This window comes from Mollisia scopiformis (assembly GCF_001500285.1).
Source record: "Mollisia scopiformis unplaced genomic scaffold LY89scaffold_16, whole genome shotgun sequence".
Lineage (NCBI taxonomy): Eukaryota > Fungi > Ascomycota > Leotiomycetes > Helotiales > Mollisiaceae > Mollisia > Mollisia scopiformis.
Genome location: NW_017263596.1, coordinates 695850 through 716993, shown reverse-complemented (window position 1 = coordinate 716993; position 21144 = coordinate 695850). Strand labels below are relative to the sequence as shown.

Sequence of the window (21144 nt, the reverse complement as noted above, 5' to 3'; positions counted from 1 at the left end):
TAGAAACTCTATTATCCTTAATTTTCATTCTCCAAACTCTAGTCCACTCTAATTTTTTCCCACTATTCCCATGGAACACATTCGCAGTATTCGCGTGCTTTGTTGGTCTTTGCCTCGTTGTCAGTCGGAGAAAGACTAGCCTATTTCGGTACGCGAGAACATTAAAAAGTCCGTCACTCAATGCCCCTCCCACAGTTCAAAACTAATACCGCTTTCAGGTTTACTTCTCAAGAAGTTATTCATTTGTTAATTGACAGATTTTATGCAGATGATTATTCTGGTTAAAAAACTAGTTGTCATGCCATATTTTCAAGAAACATTCCTTTTTGCAACACAAGGAAAACTTATTGTCAACCTCACACCCATTGTCAACAACTCCCCACATGCTCGTTCTCTTTCTCCCTCCTCTCCATATTTTGTCTCTCTTCACGCAAAAATCAGCATTCTGTCCCTGTCCACCGCCATTTTCAACGTCACTCGGTCAACATCATGATTGAAGGCCCGGACGACTTCGATTACCTCGTGTGGGACAAGAATGACGAAGAATGGGAGATAGTGCAGCCGAAGCTTCGCCAACGATCTACACTACACGCTGTTGAGGACCTCGGGACGGCGAAGTTTGGAAGTACCGCGAAATGGGTTAGCCCCATGAGTATCGGAGGCTATAATATCATATACAGACTCAAAGTTGAGGGGTTTGACTCTGAGGTCTTGGTTCGACGACCTATTCCATGTTACGCCCAATTTCCTGTTGAGAAAACCTCTATTGAGGCTGTGACAATGATGAACCTCAAGAAGCACACCAAGATCCCGGTCGCTCGGACTTTCTTTCATGGTGAGGACCCGAAATTGGGATCATTCATCATTATGGAATATATCGAGCACTCCCGGTGCATGTCTACAGCTTACAATGCTACAAACGAGGATGTTTCCAAACCGTTCACATTGAACCCCGATATTCCCGAGGAAGTCCTTCAAAACCACTATCAGCATGTAGCAGCATGCTTGCTCGAACTTTCGCAACACACATTCCCTCGAATCGGATCACTGGTTGAGGTCAACCCGGGTACCTTCTCGATCGCAGCAAGGCCTGTTACGAAGAACATGAACGATATGCTTCAGCTTGCAAATATTCCAGGCGTAATTCTCCCACCGCAATTGAAGACCTATCAAACCGCTGATGAATATTATGTATGACTTGCAGAGATGCATATTGCTCAGCTCGTCTTCCGGCAAAATGATCTCGTCAGAACGGAACAGGAATGCAGAAACAAATACGTCGCTCGACAACTCTTCCGCAGACTCGCCAGGGACGGGAAGCTCTCCAAATTTGGTTTCAAAGAGGACAACTGGTCGGCTCAATCAAAAACCAAGAGCATGAAGCTGTCCTCAATGCCTTCGAATTCCGATTCATTCCGTCTTTACTGCGATGACCTTCGCCCATCAAACATTCTCCTTACTGCGTCGGACGCAATAACTGCAATCATTGACTGGGAATTCACATATGCTGCCCCAAGTCAATTCTCACTGGACCCTCCGTGGTGGCTGCTTCTCGACACACCCGACCAATGGGACGCCGGTCTTGACAACTGGATCACACTGTATGAGCCGCGCCTGGAAACCTGGATTTCAGCCATGCAGAAAGCCGAAGAAGACACAAAGTTGAACGGCGGAATCGCTGGTGTCCCATTATCTACGTATATGCGAGAGAGTTAGGAGACGGGCAGATTCTGGCTGACATATGTTGCGCGGAAGAGCTGGGCATTCGAGACTATATTCTGGAAGTATCTGGATGAGAGGTTCTTTGGCCCACGTGAGCAGGGACTCCCGAGGAATCACTACTGGAAGGCGAGGATTGATCTGTTGAGCGAGGATGAGAGAAACGCGATGGAACCTTTTGTTGAACAAAAGATGGAGACCAGGAAAGAGCGGAGATAGTGGACTGGGGCCCAGAAGCCGCCAAGGGTCGCTTTGCGGAGATGCTCTTTGATTGAGGACAAAGAACAAAGCACTTCAAACTAGACTCCAAAGTCACTCAACCTGACACTATTGAATCCACAAGCTTCTAGAATAGTTAATAGGTACGACCTCTTTCTCTCTCACTCTTGGATCTTGTGATCCAAGTCCTAGCCCAACCACCCCCAACAGTTTGTCACGGAAAGCCGCCGGATCCTGAATCAGCGTGAGCTGGAGAGCATGAGCTGGGAGTTTAAATGAGAGTCTGAATTGGGAGCATGAGCTGGGAGCATAAGCTGGGAGTTTGAATTGGAAGCATGAGCTGGGAGTTTAAGTGGGAGTTTAAATTGGGAGTATGAGAGCTGGGAATGGGAGCTATACCTAGGTATTAAATAAAGGAGAATATCACTTGACTTACATATGAGCTTGAGTGAAGCTTAAAGATGAGGAAGCAGGAGGAGGGGACTCAGGGCTTATAGGAGAAAATGCTCGAGCTGACACAGGGTCTCAAACAAGGGCTGGGAGCTTGGACTTCCTCCCCGACCCTCTCCGGCAAGGTGTCCTCCTCAAAAATGAAGCTTTTAATAAATCCTGAGTATTGGTTGAGAACTGAGAGCTAAAATACTAATATGAGAGCTCAATTCAACGGCTAAGCGTGCAAATGTACTAAAAAATCGAGTCTTTATTGTTTATAAAAATAGTATTTTCAAACTCTCAGACTTGGAAATAAAAAGTCAGGAAGCAAAAGCATTAATAAGTCTATCATTCCCTATTATAATATAAAATAGAAGTGAAGTGAAGCTATTCACATGATTATTATATTATATTAATAATATAATAGAAACCTAGGTCGTCATCTCGAACGTAAAATTACTACTTTAGGATAAATTTCCTAATCTGGAACACCAAACTACTCCAAAACACCCCTGCATTGCTTGTCCCCGATAGCTTTCTATCTTTCCAGTCTTTATTGCGGTTCATCTCGCTTTTCAAGAACTAAGAGTCGACAATTGTCACACACCGGGGCACAACCTCTCCAATTGCTGGTCGTCGGTGGTTCCACATATGGTCGTCGGATGATTCAGCTTTACGCTGATAGTCCCTGGCTGATTATATTTCGTTGTCATTCGCCCTATATTTGTCACGTAATAACACTAGGATGTGGTTCGAAAGATGGGATAATGTTTAGAAAGAACGTGGAGAATACAATAAAGGCAGGACCACAAACCGAGTACCCAAGTCTCGACGCAGAAGCTTTGAAGTTCGTTGTAGTGGCTCCGTCCTCTATACCTGTAGGGTGCAATGTTCCGCGGAGAAAAATCCTCATCTATCTCGGTGAAATGAAAGCGAACTCTCGAAGTCGCTGCTTTCACTTGGACATGTGGAGCGTTTGTGATATCCTGGCATATTCGTTTGAGTAGAACATAGGTAGATATAACCCGAACAAAAGGCGCATTTGCTCGAACAGAAAATAAAGTGGGGTGGGCTCCGTTGAAAAATCTTTCATGAGATGCAAAGCCTCAGCCACAACTTGGGTGGTCTCAGTCGCAGCTTCTTAAATACTTCTATATATCACCCATTACTTGATTTCGTAGGCATTCCCCAGTCAGAATATTGTCCTTACAAAATACCAGTCCAATCAACTGGCGCAGATGGCCTCTCGAGACTTGGGCTCGGATTGAAGCGAGAAAGTTGTCCCAGATTATAGACAAAACAGTAGGTAAAAGAATATACAAGACTCCCGAAGCATTTTCACTTTGTTCAAGGAAGCCTCACCCGCAAGCAAACGAGGTTGATAATCGACGGTTTAGAAATAGCAAGCCTCTGAACAACATCTCACTGGCCACTCGCTTAACTTGGTAGCTGGACACGAGTCATCATCGACACCTTCACAGGTTCTAAAAGCCCAAAGGGCACATAGTCAATGTCTTCATAAAAAGCAGCGTTTGTTTGCGTAAGCGGTACATATGCTGTGGTAGAAGTGTTCATTCTTGCTTTCACAGCATTGAATAAAGTAGACGAGACTTCCACACGAATCGTATTCAACCCGTGCACCAGATACTGTGTCATGTCTGCTCTTGAATCGGCAAGATCAATCGGTGGAAGCAGTTGGTCATTGACCCAAGCACGTATCGTGTTTGAAACAGATCCAAAGCTGATGACTGCGGCGACTTCTGAAGGAGAGTAAGAAAAGTTGAATGATGAGGTGTAAATTCCGACGCCGCTGATGTGCTGCAACCCTGGGATCTCGGTCCAAGGCTTCAAGATGTCTAAGGTTCCGACTTCTATAGTGCTAACGTCATTGGCAGTGGAAGACGTATTGACCGAGGGATGGTACGATAGCAAGACAAGCGACCAGTTGCCGATGTTGATTGATGGTATTGGCTGAACATCGATGGCGACTGTTTGTCCATTCGAGAGACTCACTATTCCAGGCCCTGATGCCAGTGCGATGATTCCGGTCCCCTCATTTACTGAAAATCTAGAAATGTCTCCAGTGGTTGCAATAACATGAGTTGGCTGATCTGAAGAATTGTGGAACGCAATGATGGCTGTCTGGTTTGCCTTCAAGTCTAGCGTTGCCGAGATGCAAGTATTGGTGACGTTATACGTTATCAGAGAAGTGATATTCCCGGTCCAGGCGTCCAAAACATACGGCGTTGAGCCGCCGAATCCTTCGAAATCGAATGTCACTAGCTGATCTGGTCCTCGATTCAAAATGAACACCATGTTCAGATCTGCACTGGTAACCAATCTCCACTGCGTGTATACCCCTGGAACTGCCTTCCGACTCGAAATTCGAGGATTCAGCATCAAAGTTTGTAGGTAAGCTGGTAACAAGCTACTGTCGTTGAGTATCTGCACTTGAAAGTATGTCGATAGGAGAGATGTCAGACTCTTAAAGATGAAGGAAGAATTTCCGTCAGTACCAATTCCATTCGTCGGAAGACTTCCGATAAATAGAATTGGTAAGCCTTTGGAGGCAAAAGAATGTAGCTTCTCAGCAGCGTGGCTCGAGATTTGAGTCTGGTTGGAGAAGATGAGGGCCTTGTAAGCTGGGCCATCTGGGGCCAGAATTCCAGACTCAACATAGGCTACAGGTGATAAGAGATTATCGGATGTCAAGTACTCGTATGTATAACCTTCAAATTCAGCAAATGCCATCAGGAATCTCAGCAAAGAGCCTTACCAAGAGCGTTGAGATTATCAGATAAGTAAGCATCCTTCGCCAACCACGGATCCTGGAAAAGATAAAGGGCCAAATCTACGCGTGGAATACCAGTCTGCAAGATCATCTGACACCGCGCCGTATAATCTAGCGAATCTTTCAAATGTCTCCAAGCAGGCTGTTTCTCGTTCCACTGCTCGGTGTATATGTAGTAAAAGGCAGTATATCCCGGCCACGTTGTTCCTGGATACTCCCCCTTGTATGAAAATCCGTGAATGACCATCATATTTACCCCAGCGGCGAAAGAATTTTTGAAAAGGTTCAGAAGCGCTGGTACAGTCTGGAAGTACGATCCCGATTTGACTGCGCCGACATCGCTTGAGATTATATTCCGTTGTTCAAGATGGGCAGGGCCGACGAATTGGCGGTAGAGGTCGATGTCGTCGTTGAAGCCAAGCGATTCAAGTTCTGGGACGTCGGTTATTGGAACGTCAGCGAGCTAGAAAGACATGAAATCAGACGGATACATTTGCGAGTCACTGTGAGATTCCACTTACCATGTTGAGGGGAAGGTTATAGCCAGGTTGGCATGAGTGTTTTATACCGATTGATGATGCCCACTCATTAAAGTGTTGTAGATACTCCTGATAGCCCTCATTCAACGTGGTCTGGTAGTCTCCAAGATGAACACTCTTTCCATCTTGATCATACTGTCCGTACACCCATGTCTCGTTGTACGCGGGTAATTCCTGACCCCACTGGTTGCTGACGTTGAAGAACAAAGGCAAGTAAGGGATGGCACTATATCCCCGAGCGGCTTCAAACTTTTGCAAGAATCCGGAAGTCCAGAACAGCGCAGCTTGTTGCTCCATACTGTCTTCCCAAGCTGCAGACGGTTAGATAGGACTTCGTGTTCAAGACTGGGAGACAACAATACTCTCCAACATCCCCAAGCAAATCTTTTACCTCATCGTAGATGAGATGTTGATCCAGGAAATCAGTTATTCTCCTTGATCCAGCAGCACTGAAATGGTCTACTGTCCAAGATCCATTTCCCACAAAATCTGTCGGATTCACACCGCCGATACAGGACCTCTGATTAGTATATCGTTCGTAAAATGCGATGAGAGCGTAAGAAGAACCGTTTTCAGGAGGAGTCCAGCGAAGGAAGCCATTCACGACTTCGGATGTGAGGTCAATGACAGTTGACTCCTGGAGCACCGTTTCAAGGATGGGGAATTCTGAGTAAGCACCCGCCGCAATCGTGATATTGACGAGGTCACCTGTTTCAATCTTAGTGAAATACAGAGGAAAGACATCAAGAGATGAGAACTCACGCGACCTGATCTCACCAGCAAGGACAGCAACAAGTTTGTCTTCCCCAAATGGTTCGAGGTCCCCCATAAATCCAGAAAGATACCAAAAATCAGCAGCTTTTGGAATTTCTCCATTGAAAGCTTCCCCTCCAACGATTGTATCATGTCCATATCTAAGTTCCATAGCCAAGCCCAGAGTTGCGGGAGTGGATGGTACACCTTGGCCCTGGCTGGCACCAACTGCGAAATCGAAAAGTATTCCATTGTCTTTTGCAGCTTCTAACGCAACCTGGAACAAGTCCCGGAATGCTGGGGTTCCAAATCCGTAAGTACTCCAGTCGTTGGGTGGAGTTGCCGCGCCCACTACATCACCATACAGGTAAAATGGTAGGAACTCGAAGCCACCGGCTCCAACGGAGGAGACGCTGGCTATGTCTCGGCGTAGGAGATCTGAAGGGATACTAGCATCAGGAAGCCTACAATTTATCAGAGAACTAGATGGGACCCATGGAGAATGGATACTACTTACCAGTACCTGAATTTAGGTCGGTATTGAGAACCGGGGGCTGCGAATGCCTGAAGGATTGACCCAGTAAAGTTTGCACTGAGCACTGGAGAAAACAGTAGGAAAGAGATGGAATATAAAAGAGAAGCTGACATAGCCAAAGACGAAAGTATATAAAAGTTGGCAAATGACTGGAAGCATTCCTTCGATGTCCCCAGAAGAGATAAAACCACTCCGGCCATCATGTGTGATACTTATACTCCGGTCGAGATGTAAGGCCGAGCCAATTTTCGGTTTCTCCGGCGCAATCAGACGTGAGGGATCCATTCCATCCACTGAAGGAAAACTATCTTCACGAGTGCCGACGTCTAACTTGAGCAGATGAGATAGACATTGCAAATTGTGCCAAGGATGGGGGGCCAAGGGCGGGCGTGGGGCTGATGTCAGTCGTGCCTCCCAATCCAGCGGCTGATCAGGTCCAAGACAAGATCTACATCAGAATAATGACATCTCGCGTACAAGATAATTAATCAAGAGCATTTCATGGACATATTCATGCCTTAAGCCTGTGGAAGCCGGAAGGGTGGGTTTGAAGAAGTAAGTATCCCGCCCGCACTGGCATGATGCTCCCCCTAAAAAAAGTGGAATTTAGCGAGTACGACGAACACGATGAGAACGAGGGGAACGATAGAAACGATGTGTACGACAAGAGACGGACGCGATGAGAAAGGTTGCTATCCAAGGAGGCTGCGCATTGCCACCTCTTTTCCCGGACTGCCTCTTCGAGCTTATAATGCTCGCTGCTGCCGGGCAGGTGAACACTCACTCCCTCCCTTATTCCTTTGAGCAATCAACATCAAGTCGCATTCTCTCAGAAACGACAGGATGGCCCAATCTAATCCGGTAACACTCTTGCCTCTTCACGGAGCTCTCTTAGATTCTACAAATATGCTGGCCATTCGGGATGACTTCAACGCAGATATAGAGGAATCGGGAGAGTATTTTCTATCGGTCGTTGCACGACTCGTGCGGGGATGTTTCTGGATGGATTAAAATTCACGTTGGCTTAGTTTCGGCTTGCACCGGTACGTGAGGCCCGATTCCCTTCCCGGAGTATTTAAGCGAAAAGTCTAGCCCTTTCAAGAAGCGAATTTTACTTCTGTAGTAGTCTAACTATGTATTTAGATACCTCTTTTCCATACTATATGATTTACACTGGTAACGGGGCAAGGGTGACTACGGAAAGTCGATAGCTATTTGTTTATCAAGCGGCTAACGATATTTAGCGATAAATATAGCCTATCTCAATTTTCAAGAACTTCTCGGTACCTAAGGATCTGCTGATTATCAAAAGCAAGGAGACACGGTATATCTACTATCATAGCCGTTCATTCATTAATCCAAGTGGAACATTCAAGAGTCAATTTAATATGGTTGACGATGTTTAGCAGTGAATATGGCACATCTCAATTTTGGAGAACTTCTTAGTACTAGAAGATTTGTATGTAATTAAAAGCAGAGAAACACGGTATGTTTAGCATGACTTCAAGAGACTCCCCTTACTTCTCTTTTCTTGTTGCATTGCTTATCATATAGAGGATTTGTGACCTTACCCCGGGTCTCTAAGTTTTAACATGTAGATGAAGATATTAAATTGTCAAACAATGCAGCATCATGAGTGTCAGCGGTATTCGCGCGGATTGCGCTGTTGCACCCCGTTCATCGGAATCTAATTCCATGGAATTTTACCCAGTCCATGGAATCCTTAGATTTTCATCGGGCTTTTTCTATGGAATTTAAGTATAATTTTTTTACTTTAAATACTCGTAGCTAAGTAAAGTTTACTTATAAAAAAATATATATTTGGGTCTTGTAATGCCAAAACATTATTTTAGATGCAATAGGTCATGTTCTAGACTTATGGTCGTTGAGAAAAAAAAGTTTCAAAAAGGGGGTGGTAATGTCGAATCTAATGCCGAATCGGGAAAAGTGAGGGGACTCGGCACTTTTTAGCTTGTAAAAATTCTATGGAAAAAGCCCGATGAATCTCTTAGAGTTCCATGGAAATGGAAGGATTCCATGGAATTGGAAAGATTTCCGATGAAAATCGGTATCCGATGAACGGGGTGCAACAGCGCGGATTCCGCAAACACCCCTTTTTCGTCACCTGTAGTCTTTAAGGTAGAACATGATTACTCACCACGTCTCTTTTTCTCTGTCATTTAGAAAATGTGAGACAGGCAAAATGCTTTCAGATCTTTGGTGTCACGGTTATTGGGACGGCCGTGAGAGATAAGACGAAAGAGACTAGGTTGTCGTTGTCAAGATCTGTGTTGTTTGTCGACTTTCGTGCAAAATTGTTGAGTAAGTCAACATTAAATCGGAAGCTGGTGCCGGTGACACAGGCATAGCAGGGCTTCAAATTGGTTCCTGGGTGAGGGACTTCACGAGGATGTCTTGTTGTGGGAGAACCATTTTATACTAGAAGAACGAGGACAGTATTGTCTCGATGGAGAGGGTGAATTCTATGATCGACTCTCTGGTATTGAAAGAATCGTCTTAGCGCGTGAAGGAAACCAAGAAGAGCAGTGAATAGCATGAAAAGACACATATCAACACTAAAGCCTGAATTAGTCTGGAAGATTCACAACACAAAAGTGTTCGAGTCAACGAAAACGCTTTCACTGAGCAGAGAGCTTCATACAATGTGAACGCCTTAATTTGCCTAAGCGCTTGATCTGAGCTAGACGATTTTGGCAACGAGTGCGTTTCACTACTTAACACTTTTTCAAGTATGAGACTTTGATAGCTATATAAACTCAACGTCCAGATATTAACTTCATATGATAACGTCCTGGACAAATACACGAACAGGATTCTGCCAGAGCCCGGAAGCTGTTTATATCCGATAAGCTTTTCTATCACCGTTTCACAAAGTGGATTTCGGACATATAATATCAAGGATTATACCGCACAGCGGCAACTTACACCAAAGCTTTGCAACGGTTGTCCATATACTGAGAATCGTCAACTTTCTCATGAATTTCAGTGAAAAGAAGTGTACCTACCGACGGCAAGAAGTATCTCAGACGAATGAAATACCACTTACACTTCTCACACATGGATTCCTTTCAATAACAGTGAGATCTGAATCTTGTGTCTCATGCTTTGAAGAAGGATATACTGTATAGAGAACTCTTGTTACAGCATAAGATCTACTGAATGTCAGCACGCAAACTATTAAAGTCGATCAAGTATCAGAGGAAATGCGCTTTGAAATGCACAAGACAGTGGCCAGCCCTAGATCCACCAGTCTCAAAACTATCCCAACAACAGCTCATCGAAAAGTTAAGACGGGCCCGTTGTCACCATCTCGAAAATCCGAATTTCCAGCTTTCGGACTTGGACTACCTAGGTAGAGTTCAACAAGTAAACATGCAAAACTCGAACAAGACAGGAATGATCCCGGGACACCAATGGATTAGTTATGTCTCGTAATATGATCAGGTAAAGATTTAGGAAACGGCGGCGTGTGAGGGTCGTTTATGTAGACTTTTCTTGGCAAGTGATGGCTCTGACTCGGACTGTTGAATTTGCTGGCAGATACTCGAGCAGTGAAGCACATTTGAAAGGAAATGCTGTGTTGAATCAAATCCGGATGTTGTATAGTTGCAATTGAAACATGGTACTCGGGATTGAATTTGCAGGGGGATTTTCTATTCTGGGAAGACGGGCATCAAGAAGCTTTGAAGGTTTGAATTAATGAAAGAGCCTTGAAGCGTTTGAAGTTAGACTCCAGCTATAGTGATTTGATTCGAAATACAAGTAAGACATTGGTGTTTGAAGACGTGGATATTCGAGGGATTAATTTATGTCCTTTCCAAAAAAGTATTGAACTAAGCAGAGTTATATTTGCTACACCTCCTTACAGTTACCATTTGAATGCTATCCTCCAAGTCGCTGTACATCTACATGCTCGTTAAGCGGTCGGGAGGAGGAGTGTGCTGTTGGTAGTATTTCAATAAGAGCTTTTTTTTTGGGCTTTTATTCCATGAAACAATGCTGATTCGGAAACAGGTCGTGACGCTTTATTTGAAAGCACGTCTTAAACGTCTTCACCCAGCTTGTTCTCACAGCCTTAGCCTCTTGCAGATACGTACCATGTTAGAAGAATCCACCGACAGTAGATAGAGAAGCTATGAACAGCGCAAACAGAAGAAAGAAGAGCAGAGAGCTTTTGCCGATCCTACAAGCGCCCTGCACGCGAAGCAGGTCGAAAGTCACAATAAGTGCCGTGAACGAAACAACACTTCTAGGTGAGCAAGTTTAGAATAGGGCAACTGGGTGTGGAACAACATTCGGTTTGGAAGTGACTAGAAAGTGCGTCTCGAGTTAAAGCCAATTAAAAATTCAGGTCAACACAAATTTTCAAGTTCTGAGCCAAGTGTCTCTGAGAGCTCCCATGAATGTAGATTTCAGGCTGGCGATGAAGCGAAAAACAGCTCTACTTCCTAATCACTCTTGGCATATGCATACTCCTTTATTTTGTTTGAGTTCAATTTTTCTTCATATTGCAAGTTTTATGTAGCGCCATTTCCTATCTGAACCCAGCATATGCATCCCTATGAATTGCAAACCACCATTTTTGGAAGTCCAACGCCAGCGATGACTCCCATTACCCATATGTAAATAGCCTTATTTTATGTCTCCAACCACCATCCCGGATTAACGTCGCAACTCAAGGCAATCTACCAAGTCGTCTGCAACTTATGATACTCCTTGGAGCTCAATCCCAAGTCCGCAAAGACAGGATCATCCTCCTTCAACCCCTCAACGCGGTCATGATCTTCCTCCTCCAATTTCTCCAGCTCCTCGGATGGCGTCTCCTTCTCGTCATCCTTTTTATCCTTACTCATCTCTTCGGTAGCACGTCCCGTATCTCCCATGCCTTCACCGATAACGAGGAATTGAGTATTCTCGTAGTTGAGGAGTTCAGGCTCAAGTGGCATCCAGCGAAGATTGCGGAACTTCTTTTGGATGCTCTCAGGGTACTGGGCTGGGTTGCTGAGCGTAGCATTGGCAGGACCTGGAGCGTTGGGGTTCTTTGCCGAGACGACTATGTATGTGGTCAGCACCAAGTAGCAAGCGAGCTTTGTTATGCGGACACTCACCATAGCTACCCTTTAGATTGATACCAAGTTCCTTCTGAACCTCACCAATTTTCTCTGGGACAGTAATATGATACGCCAAATGCGACTCTCGGCCAGTGCTGGTGATAGCATAGATACCCTCAGCGAACGGCGTAGCAGCAGGTGTATTGCTGGTGCCGCTGGTCTTCGTAGCGTACTCATTGCCAGCGAACTGCTCTCTCAAATCCTTGATGAATTGATTCGTCTTCTCAACAAACATCAAGAACCGATCCTGCTTGTTCTTCGGCAACATCTTCTTTGGCAGTGCCAACAATCTGGCATTTCCAGAATCCTCTAAGGGACCTTCGCCGATCTTGGCACCGAGCGGTAGAGGACGTAGAACGAGATAGCTGCGAGCGACGTCTTCAATACCTTGAGGATCCTCGACGCCGACTCGGCCGCGGAAGAAGAAGTATACGACGCCTTTCTCTAAGATAGAGGAGGGAATCGCAGCTTCACGCTTCTCATCTGTGATGACAGACTCATTATGTTGAGCGATGTCCTCGGTCTTCTTGTCTTGCTCTTCCTTGGCAGCCTCCTTGACCTCATTGGCATCACCTTTAATCTCGTCAAAAGCGTTCTTCTCTCCATCGTTGAGCCCATTCGCGGTCTTTGACTCGTTCTTCGTAGCATCGTCATTTCCGTTGTGTTCTTGATGGTGACCATTCATGATCTCCTTACTTTCAGACTTCCTCTCGGTTGTGGCATCATCATTGATCTGCTCTGCAACGTCCTTGTCGTCTTCGATTTGGTCGTCGGCGATGTCCATAGTCTCCTCAATGGTCTTCTGCTCCTTCTTAGAGGGACGACCTCGCTTTCGAGGTGGAGATGCTGAAGGTCCCGCGGAGCGCTTGCTTCCAGCCTTGGTTGCAGATTGAGGGGTAGACTTTGCCGAGTCTCGAGAGGATCGAGTTCGTGCCATGATGAAGAGTTTGAGACTTTGTGTTATCAGTAAGAAGACTGTACTAATTTATGAAGTGTGAAGACAGAGGGGTGGTAACTGAATATGCTAGGATGTTTGGGACTTTCGTATACATCAACATGTATCACAATTGAGGAAAGATTTCAAAGTGAATATAGGGGTGCTGAGAAATCAATTGACATGGAAGAGAAGGGAAGCACTTACAATCTGCTCTTGATTCCAGGACTCCTCGAGATGAAGTGGTGACTGAGAAGAAGTGGAGTAAGTAACTGAAGATAGTAAGAAGCTGTAAGTCGTTCACTTGAAATCAATTGATATTATTGAAGTGGAAAGTCGAATGAAGGATGGAAGTGAAGTTCGAAGTTAAGATTGAGTTTGGACGCGTCCATCTTTAGACGACGTCATCGACTCGAGAAGCGCGTCGAGGACTAACACCAAGGCACGTGACCGTCCTGCTTTCCAATTCCCGAGATCCAATTGAAGCCTACTAAAATCCTCTTCCCAAGTCCAGTGTCCGTCTCACAGCTCCTATCCAATTGATCATTCTCTTCGTCATATAACCCGAAACATGTTCTCTTTAACTCCTCTCTTCAAACCGACAGCTTTACCATTCTCAAGCTCCAATCCAGCTACGCCACCATCACCCGAGATACCTTCCAATTTCAACCTCAACTCTTCATCCTTTGCTTCCATTGCACTTTTGCCTGTCTTAGCTTTTTTCGCTTCTGGCTTAGGTTGCTGTGTTATCTGGGTTGAATTCCGTTGACTTGAAGCTTGTGCCTCAGATGCTGGCTGCCAACTTGTGAAAGGAAGCTTCGTATACAAATATCAGATCCATTCATCCAAGATATCCCAAAGGGAAGTACTGACCTTCGTATCTCCCGTGTAACCATGCAAGCCCTCCCAATCTTGCGTACTAAACCTCTTCCTCGCGACTTTCGACACCCCGTTCACTAAAGGTCTTGCTCGTATCGTACTTCGAATCATATCTGCATTTGCTGTTGAGACAAACTGTATGCTTTTGAGATCATATTCATTGTGGCTTGATTAAATTATATATATCAATCGTTAGTGGCGTGATATCATGTTACCGAGCAGGAGGAATGCCGAGCTCCAGCGGATTGGCTCCGAAGACGGTCACATCACGACGTCTGGGAAGACCACTCTTGAGTACGATTTTGCACATAGTCGGATCATAGATGAGGTGCTCAGGAGTCAATAAACGTGTGCTGGCGAGTAAGAATTAAGAAGGATCACGTGGAGTGGGATACTTCTGGACCACGGGCGACCTGGAATCAGGCCGTGAGCTGTTGGATTTCAGTGATTATCTCATGAGAAAAGGAACGCGAATTCATTGGGTATCTTAGACAAACGCATAACTCCATATAGCCATGGAAGCGGCCCAGATCTTCACATCCTGAAATCAGTGTGCTATCCCAGCCCACAATAACTCCCGTGATGCACTATCCTCAATGATCCCCCTATCAATTCGGCTCTCGCTCTTCACTGGTCTTCTTCTCTGCATATCCAGGCAAGAATCCATCCTCATCAACCACTTGAGCAATAGAGACCTTGTTTTTCGCAAGCCACTCCTCGACTCCATTTATATCCATTTCGCAGGCTGGACCCTTCCCAATCAACTTGACGAAATTCATCTCCCTCAACATGTACTGCACGTCGTCCGCATGAATCCACGTCTCTTTCGAGATGATAGATACATTGATGGTCGGCATGCCCTTCTTCTTGCTGTAATTCTTGTTCTCTTCCTCGAAGTTGTTCAACAACCATCTTCCGATCACAGCACCCCAGTAACGCTTGTAGCTTTTTCTGCCCAAGTCACTGATTGGCTTCTCTGGTCCGCCCATGATGCGTTCTCGTCGAGCAATAGAGTAGGAGATACCGATGAGGTTTGAACCGAGACCCTTCTTTTGCCATGGAGGGAAGATGAGGATACAGGCCAGGTTGTTGTTGTCCCAGGACATCTTTTCCTTGGAGAAGAAGCCAATGATTTGCTTGTCGCCGCTTTCGAGATTGGTGTGGACGTATAGGAAGTACTTAAAGGCTTCAACATCGAAGAAGACAGACTTATTGTCAAGGAAGAGCTTCGCGAAGAGAGAGAGGTTCTGGCAGAAGAGCTGGACGCGTCACATTAGCATTGACTCGTAGAGAATAGATCAGAAACTTTACCTTGTCAACTGCACCATCAACTTCCCATACAGTCCATCGTCCCTCGCCAGCTTCCTCTCCCTTGCCTCTGTTCTTCACGTAGATCTCTTGTCCCGGCGGATCATTGTTCTTCTCGCAGAGGTCTTGGTGTGTCTTCCACTCAACTCCATCCATCGAGTACTTGAAGCACTTTCTGCAGATGTAGAGGGTCTTCACCACAATACCTGTGCCCTTTCCTTCCTCTGCCAATGCCAATGCCTTCTCTCCGAGGATCTCTTTGGGATACCATGAGGGATACCATGTCTTGAAGGAGTGGTCAGCGAAGACTACCTCGTCAATGTTGCGAGACAGTGTTCGATCTTCTTTCTCGGCCTTCTTCTCAACTTCTGGGGTAGGGGATGGGTTGCTGGGGCCGCCCAACGACTTGTAAGTACTGTTAAGGCGACCCTTCTTCTTGCGCTGAGATTGTACGGACGCCATATCGTCAAGGATTGCTGCCGCGATAGAGTCCGTAATCTGGTCGACGATTGCTCGCAGTCGTTGCGAGACGCGTTCTGGTATGCGAGGTGGTTCCTTGTTCTCTGGTCTGACGTACTCTGGGTTGCGTTTCTTCTCCCTCTTCGTCTTGAACCTTCCAGCCTGTGAAGCCATGGCAAAAAAAGCAATAGCGGTGTGACGGACGGACCTCGGGCTCAAAGCCGCCGATATTTCACTAAACTTAGGATGTGCCATACTAGACCTAACTAAGCTTAGCGGTGCCAGTCTTCTTTCTGACAACGAATGTCCCAACTCGTGACAGAACTTTTTATGTTCAACATTGAAAGTCACAGAAGGAATTTAGGATCCTACTTATGTCATGAGCATATATGAATAGACCTGGGAAGCTATGTCTGAGATGGATGAGAGAGAATATCTAGACGTGGAAAGTTCCATGCGAACAATGGACAATGGCCTGGTGGCCATGCTATCTCACAGGAAGTGTCCGGCCAAGCATTGCAATTCTACTCTTATACAGAACTTCTGAGATTGTAAAACTGGAATAATCTCAGATGTGTAAGCTTTCCGTAGAACTTCAAAGACTCAAAGGTCGTGAACAGATAAAAATTTCTGGGGTGCGAAGCTCTTGTTGTCTTTATGTCACTCTATCAAAGGACATGATAAAATCCTGATGACCAGGTATCAGCAACAGTGCTTTCCGTGCAGGATCAAATCACTAAAGTACAGTAAGTGATCTCGCTACGTTGTTCAAATATCAACACAAAATCTGTTAGTGTAATGAAGCAATCAAGGTCTACAACAGCACTGTAGACGACATCTACACTAGGAAAGTCTTCACCAGCGAACAGATGTTTGCCACGCCGTCTCTTTCTCTTTCAGAAAGGATCTTGGTACCTAACACAATATCTACATGCATACCTCTCGGCAAAGCCAACGTGGGAAATGAGACATCTAGAAGCACACCAAGACATCAAGCCCTCGAACGCCCATCGAAATTTCACAAACTTTGAGATAAGACAAATAGCGAAACTAATGAGTTTAGCACGGAAACGAAACATTTAGAGAGATTTGGGTTCAAAAAGTCTTTCACAAAGTTTGCTCTCTTCTCAAGACAAGCCACATTCCACGAGCTATGCTTAGCCATCCGTTCTTTGAAGGAAAAAGAATTTCGGAATGGAAATTTGCCCTGTGTACAGTCATGCTCACATAGCCTAGAAGAATCCCATCTTAAACTGGCCTACATCTTTTGTGCCACGTAGGACAATCAGACTGCCATGCACAAGGTGTGGGCGTATCATATATGTCATGAACTGCTCCCAAGTCTAGTGAAGGTCAGAAACAATAAAGCACTCTTCACTTCATTCCGTAGATACGCAACGAGAACATCAGAGGCAGTGAGGACTTCTTCAGAAGCTATGGAGAACTTTTTATGCCTCACCTGATCGTAGATACGCAACGAGAAAATAATCAAAAGCAGTGAAAGATGGAAAAAGTACAAAGCCTTTTTCCACCATTCACCTAATCTGTAAATATACATTGGAAAGAAAAAACCCCTCCCTAACCAAATACAGTCAAGTGCTTTACCCCTCATCTCGTAGATACGCAACGAAAAGACTACAAATAATAGCGGCTTTTTTTGGATCTTGTAAAACTTTTTTTTCACAATTCACTTAACGTAGACACGCAACGAAAGAAATGTAAAGCAGTGAGGACATTTTCGGACACTATAAAGCACATTTTCACCCGTCACTCGTTTGTAGATACACGACAAGAAATATCAAAATTAATCAAGTGCTTTACCCCTCATCTCGTAGATACGCAGCGAAAAGATCAAAACCTACAAAGTGCATTTACCCCTTATTTCGTAGATACGCAACGAAAGATCAGAGATAATAAATACCTTTTCAAAAGAAAAAATATACATAGAGATTCTTTTCACATTTCACTCCTTGTAGACACGCAACGAAAATTTTCAGAAACAAGTGAATAACTTGTTCTTCAAAACTTCAGAAGCGGTAAACCCCTTTTTTTTTCACTCTCCACTTCATTTTCGTAGACACGCAACGAAAAAATCAGGTAGACTTACTGTCACATGCCGAGAACATCAAAACAATCAATGCACAGCAGAAGCAAAAAATCAAAGAAACATCTATCAATTACTACGCGCATGCAATTTCATGCATCATCAGTTCTGCTTCTCATCCACCGCATCGCCGGTAGACGCAGAACGTACGCACGCACGCGCAAGAAACTAATATAGCACATCTCTATCCCGAGTTCAAGACTGCTGCCTCCTCCTTCACCAATGCATGTCTATCACCCAGCACCCATAGAGATCAACCTTTCTGGTAGATAAGTAGCAACACAATGTTGATGAAGTGCCACCAAACCCATCCCCCAGAATATGCCTTCCCTCCCTTGTGTACAGGTTTCCCCTCCTACGCGTCGAAGTCGATCCATCTTACATGCCCTCGAACTCGCCTCCGAGGTCATCCTCATCCAAGTCGCCGTCTTGAATCTCCTTGGCCATTTCTCGCTCGCGCTCTCGTGCTTCTTGTGCGTTCTTTAGCTCTAATCGGTGTTGATTCATGGGGAATCGCATAGCCTGAAACAAATTAGCACATGCAAATTTTTTGACTGTCGTACAGAACATACCTTGACGCTCTCATCGTGCAGAGAAAGGCAAGCACGAATACGGTCATGGAAGGCCTCTCCCGGCTCTCTAGTCGCATAAACATCTCCCACCTCCTTGCTCTTCATGAAGCCTCGTTCTCGGTCCAACGAAGCCTCTATGACACCATCTCGAATAGCCTTCGCAACGATGTATTCCGCGGACTCCTCGCTCTCCAGCTTCAAGCGTATGCAGATGTCCCGGAGAGAGATTCTCGAGTAGGACAAGGACATCATTCGAATGCCGGTCTTGATGACGTTTTGTCGCAGACGCAGGATTAGGGTGTAAGTTCCATCCCGTCGGAAGGTCTCGCCGTGCTGCTTGATTGCATTCTCGAACTCTCCCAACATACCTACTCTGACTGCCTGTACAAGAAGTAGATAGGGTTGAAGGGCACGCTCCAGGCTAGCAAGGCGGAAAGTAGCTCTTTCAGGAATATCTCCCATCAAAAGCTCAACCACAAGCAAAAGCTTGGTAGCTGTTTGTGTAAAGCCCGCCGCGCTTGGACTTGAAGGTGCCTTTCTTGTCGCAGCTGTGAGATGTTCGTGAGCCTCGGTGTACCGCAACTGAATGGCGCGAATGCGACCAAGGTAGTACAAGTATCGTGCAACCTGGTTGTTTGACGCATTTTCCGGGAATTTTGTATGTGATACCAGAAGATCGGCTTGTGCAATATGCGATGTTGAGAGGTAGTTGCGGAGCAGAAGAACGATTACGGTAGATTGCGTGTCGATATCCTTGCGTAAGACAGCAGTTCGTAAGGCAGCCAGAAGATCAGGTCGGATAGCTACAACAGGTGAGGAAGGAGATGGTGGTAGAGGAGCGATTTGTTCGCAGAATAATGACCAGTAGAAGTACACGCGAGCAGAAAGAGAATCCAGAGTTCGACGGTTCAACGAGTGTATTTCCTCAGTGAGCTGTGCAGAGAAATAAGCGCCCATTTTGTTGATCTTGTTGTCAAGGAAGTAAATTTGAATCAGGATGCCAAGAAAGATGTCGACTTCGGGAATGATCTCCTTCTGTTCCTTCTTTGCTAGTTTGCCTTTAGATTCTCCATCGATCTCCATCTCGGTTGCCGCCGGCTTGGTGAATGAGACATAATCTCTATCGATCGCGAGAAGTAATGATTTAGCAGCAGGACTTGTTGATGGGTAAGTTTCGGCAATGACTTGCGCTAGGATATCGGGTGTAAGGCGTTTGCGGATGGAGGAGATAGATCGAAGAGCTCGAAGAGAAAATCTTGCATCGAACAGTGTAACCGCTCTCTCTAGTAGCGGGAAGTTGCTCTTGATATCTGCAATGAAAATTACGGTCAGTTTCTGCTAACACTTAAGGAATGAGCTGTCTACGGACCTGCTACAGCTTTGGCCACCGGGTCGATCTGAACAGCTCCTGCATCGTCTCCGTTGATCTCCTCTGGTCCATCCATCACTACATCACCATCGGTATCTTTAGGGGGTGGAGCTGATAGCTTTGACCCTTTTGAAGGTGGAACAACAACAGTCATCTCTTCATCTCCTTCTTTGACCTTCTTGCCTTTCCCACCCTTCAACGGAGCTGGCGCATCATCTTTCATCTCGACGTCCTTTGTACCATTGACACCATTCTCGACAGGTTTGTCACCATTTGTATGGGGTGTCTTGCTGGGCATATCGTCTTGTCAGCGTCCTGAAGGCGCCCTTCCGTGACGTACTCTGGGAATGGAAAGAAGCGCGTCGAAGGTGATCGTGACTCGTGTCAAGGAGATGGCTGAGATAACGGAGATATGCAGAGGTGCTGAAGACGTCAATCTCGACGTTCGCAGGTTTCGTTGGGGTTGAAAGTGGTGATGTGGTTGTTGTAGTCTGAGCTGTGCTTCTCTGATTACAACAACTTGAAGCTTGAGGCTACTTCGGCTAGCGACAGAAACCGCAAGCGCAAAAGCAGCGTACGCACGAGCGGCGGCCTGGTGAGTGGGTCATCAGCAGCCTTAAAATTCTACACATCAACATTTCATGCTTAAAGAAAGTGTAATTCTATGTCGAGCCACTTTATGTGAATTTTTATGAAGTTTGTAATCTTGAAAAACAGGAGAAGTAAACTCAATATCCTTATCAATCACGAAAATACAAGTCGAATCAAGGAAATGTCATCCTGAAAAAATCATCCTGAGAAGTGATCCCGAGAAGTCATCCTGAGAAGTGACCCTGAGAAGTCTTCCTGATCAATGTTTCAACAAACGCCGAGCAAGCTTGAGTCAAGAAGGTTGCAGCTGGCAACGATACGACTGCGGCGGTATCTTGGATAACCAGTACAAAGAAGGTCGATCGACCAGCGAGATTTATCAGACCAACAACTGCTGGAGAAGATGCATTCAGACATCATACTATCAAATGTCAAAGTTGGGCGGACATCTCCGGAGCAAACGATCCCATCCAACCACATCTCGTATTCTGCTATGGACCGAGTTCTATCCAGACGTCAAGCAGATTCCGGATGTTTTTGGTCTCACACGCAGCTCTGGTAACTATTGCGAGCTTGAGGGTGGAGTGCTTCCATCAATCATTCGAGCCTGGCCGAGACATTCAAATGGTCGCTTAGGAGCGTCTCTTGAGTGAAGAAGTCTGCATTTGCAATTCTTGGTGTGCAGGTAGCTTCATCTTCAGAATTGTTTCCAAGAACTGCTCTGTCCTTCCGGATGGCAATTGCGCGTCTAACAGCTTCTGCTGTCATTCCCGCGCATCGCCATTCTACTGACAAGTTGTCATTCTGC

General features: G+C 45.5%; 6 protein-coding genes across 6 annotated transcripts; 1 reads left to right on the top strand and 5 right to left on the bottom strand.

Moving 5' to 3' along the window:
• Positions 1-489: 489 nt before the first annotated feature.
• On the top strand, positions 490-1938 carry LY89DRAFT_708507 (uncharacterized protein; the record flags this gene model as incomplete). Its single annotated transcript, XM_018217685.1, has 3 exons — positions 490-1140; positions 1207-1697; positions 1728-1938. The coding sequence occupies 3 exons, from the start codon at positions 490-492 to the stop codon at positions 1936-1938; spliced, it is 1353 nt and encodes a 450-aa protein (XP_018069252.1).
• A 1869-nt stretch (positions 1939-3807) lies between these two features.
• Positions 3808-7101, bottom strand: LY89DRAFT_735957 (uncharacterized protein; the record flags this gene model as incomplete). The annotated part of the gene is made up of 6 exons (XM_018220067.1): positions 3808-5099; positions 5147-5624; positions 5683-6011; positions 6058-6408; positions 6463-6917; positions 6971-7101. 6 exons carry the CDS (start codon positions 7099-7101, stop codon positions 3808-3810), a joined length of 3036 nt encoding a protein of 1011 aa, XP_018069251.1.
• Positions 7102-11694: 4593 nt separating this feature from the next.
• Positions 11695-13057, bottom strand: LY89DRAFT_735956 (uncharacterized protein; the record flags this gene model as incomplete). The annotated part of the gene is made up of 2 exons (XM_018220066.1): positions 11695-12062; positions 12118-13057. 2 exons carry the CDS (start codon positions 13055-13057, stop codon positions 11695-11697), a joined length of 1308 nt encoding a protein of 435 aa, XP_018069250.1.
• A 552-nt stretch (positions 13058-13609) lies between these two features.
• Positions 13610-13801, bottom strand: LY89DRAFT_589231 (uncharacterized protein; the record flags this gene model as incomplete). The annotated part of the gene is made up of 1 exon (XM_018209520.1): positions 13610-13801. A coding segment is annotated over one exon (192 nt), but the record flags the coding sequence as incomplete, so codon positions are not given.
• Positions 13802-14541: 740 nt separating this feature from the next.
• LY89DRAFT_588862 (acyl-CoA N-acyltransferase) lies at positions 14542-15703 on the bottom strand (the record flags this gene model as incomplete). The annotated part of the gene is made up of 2 exons (XM_018209503.1): positions 14542-15192; positions 15245-15703. 2 exons carry the CDS (start codon positions 15701-15703, stop codon positions 14542-14544), a joined length of 1110 nt encoding a protein of 369 aa, XP_018069248.1.
• A 2153-nt stretch (positions 15704-17856) lies between these two features.
• Positions 17857-20253, bottom strand: LY89DRAFT_783948 (uncharacterized protein). Its single transcript, XM_018222739.1, has 3 exons — positions 19746-20253; positions 18377-19686; positions 17857-18326 (listed from the first exon to the last, which is right to left on the bottom strand). Exons 1-3 carry the CDS (start codon positions 20041-20043, stop codon positions 18183-18185), a joined length of 1752 nt encoding a protein of 583 aa, XP_018069247.1. The 5' UTR covers positions 20044-20253; the 3' UTR covers positions 17857-18182.
• Positions 20254-21144: the final 891 nt, after the last annotated feature.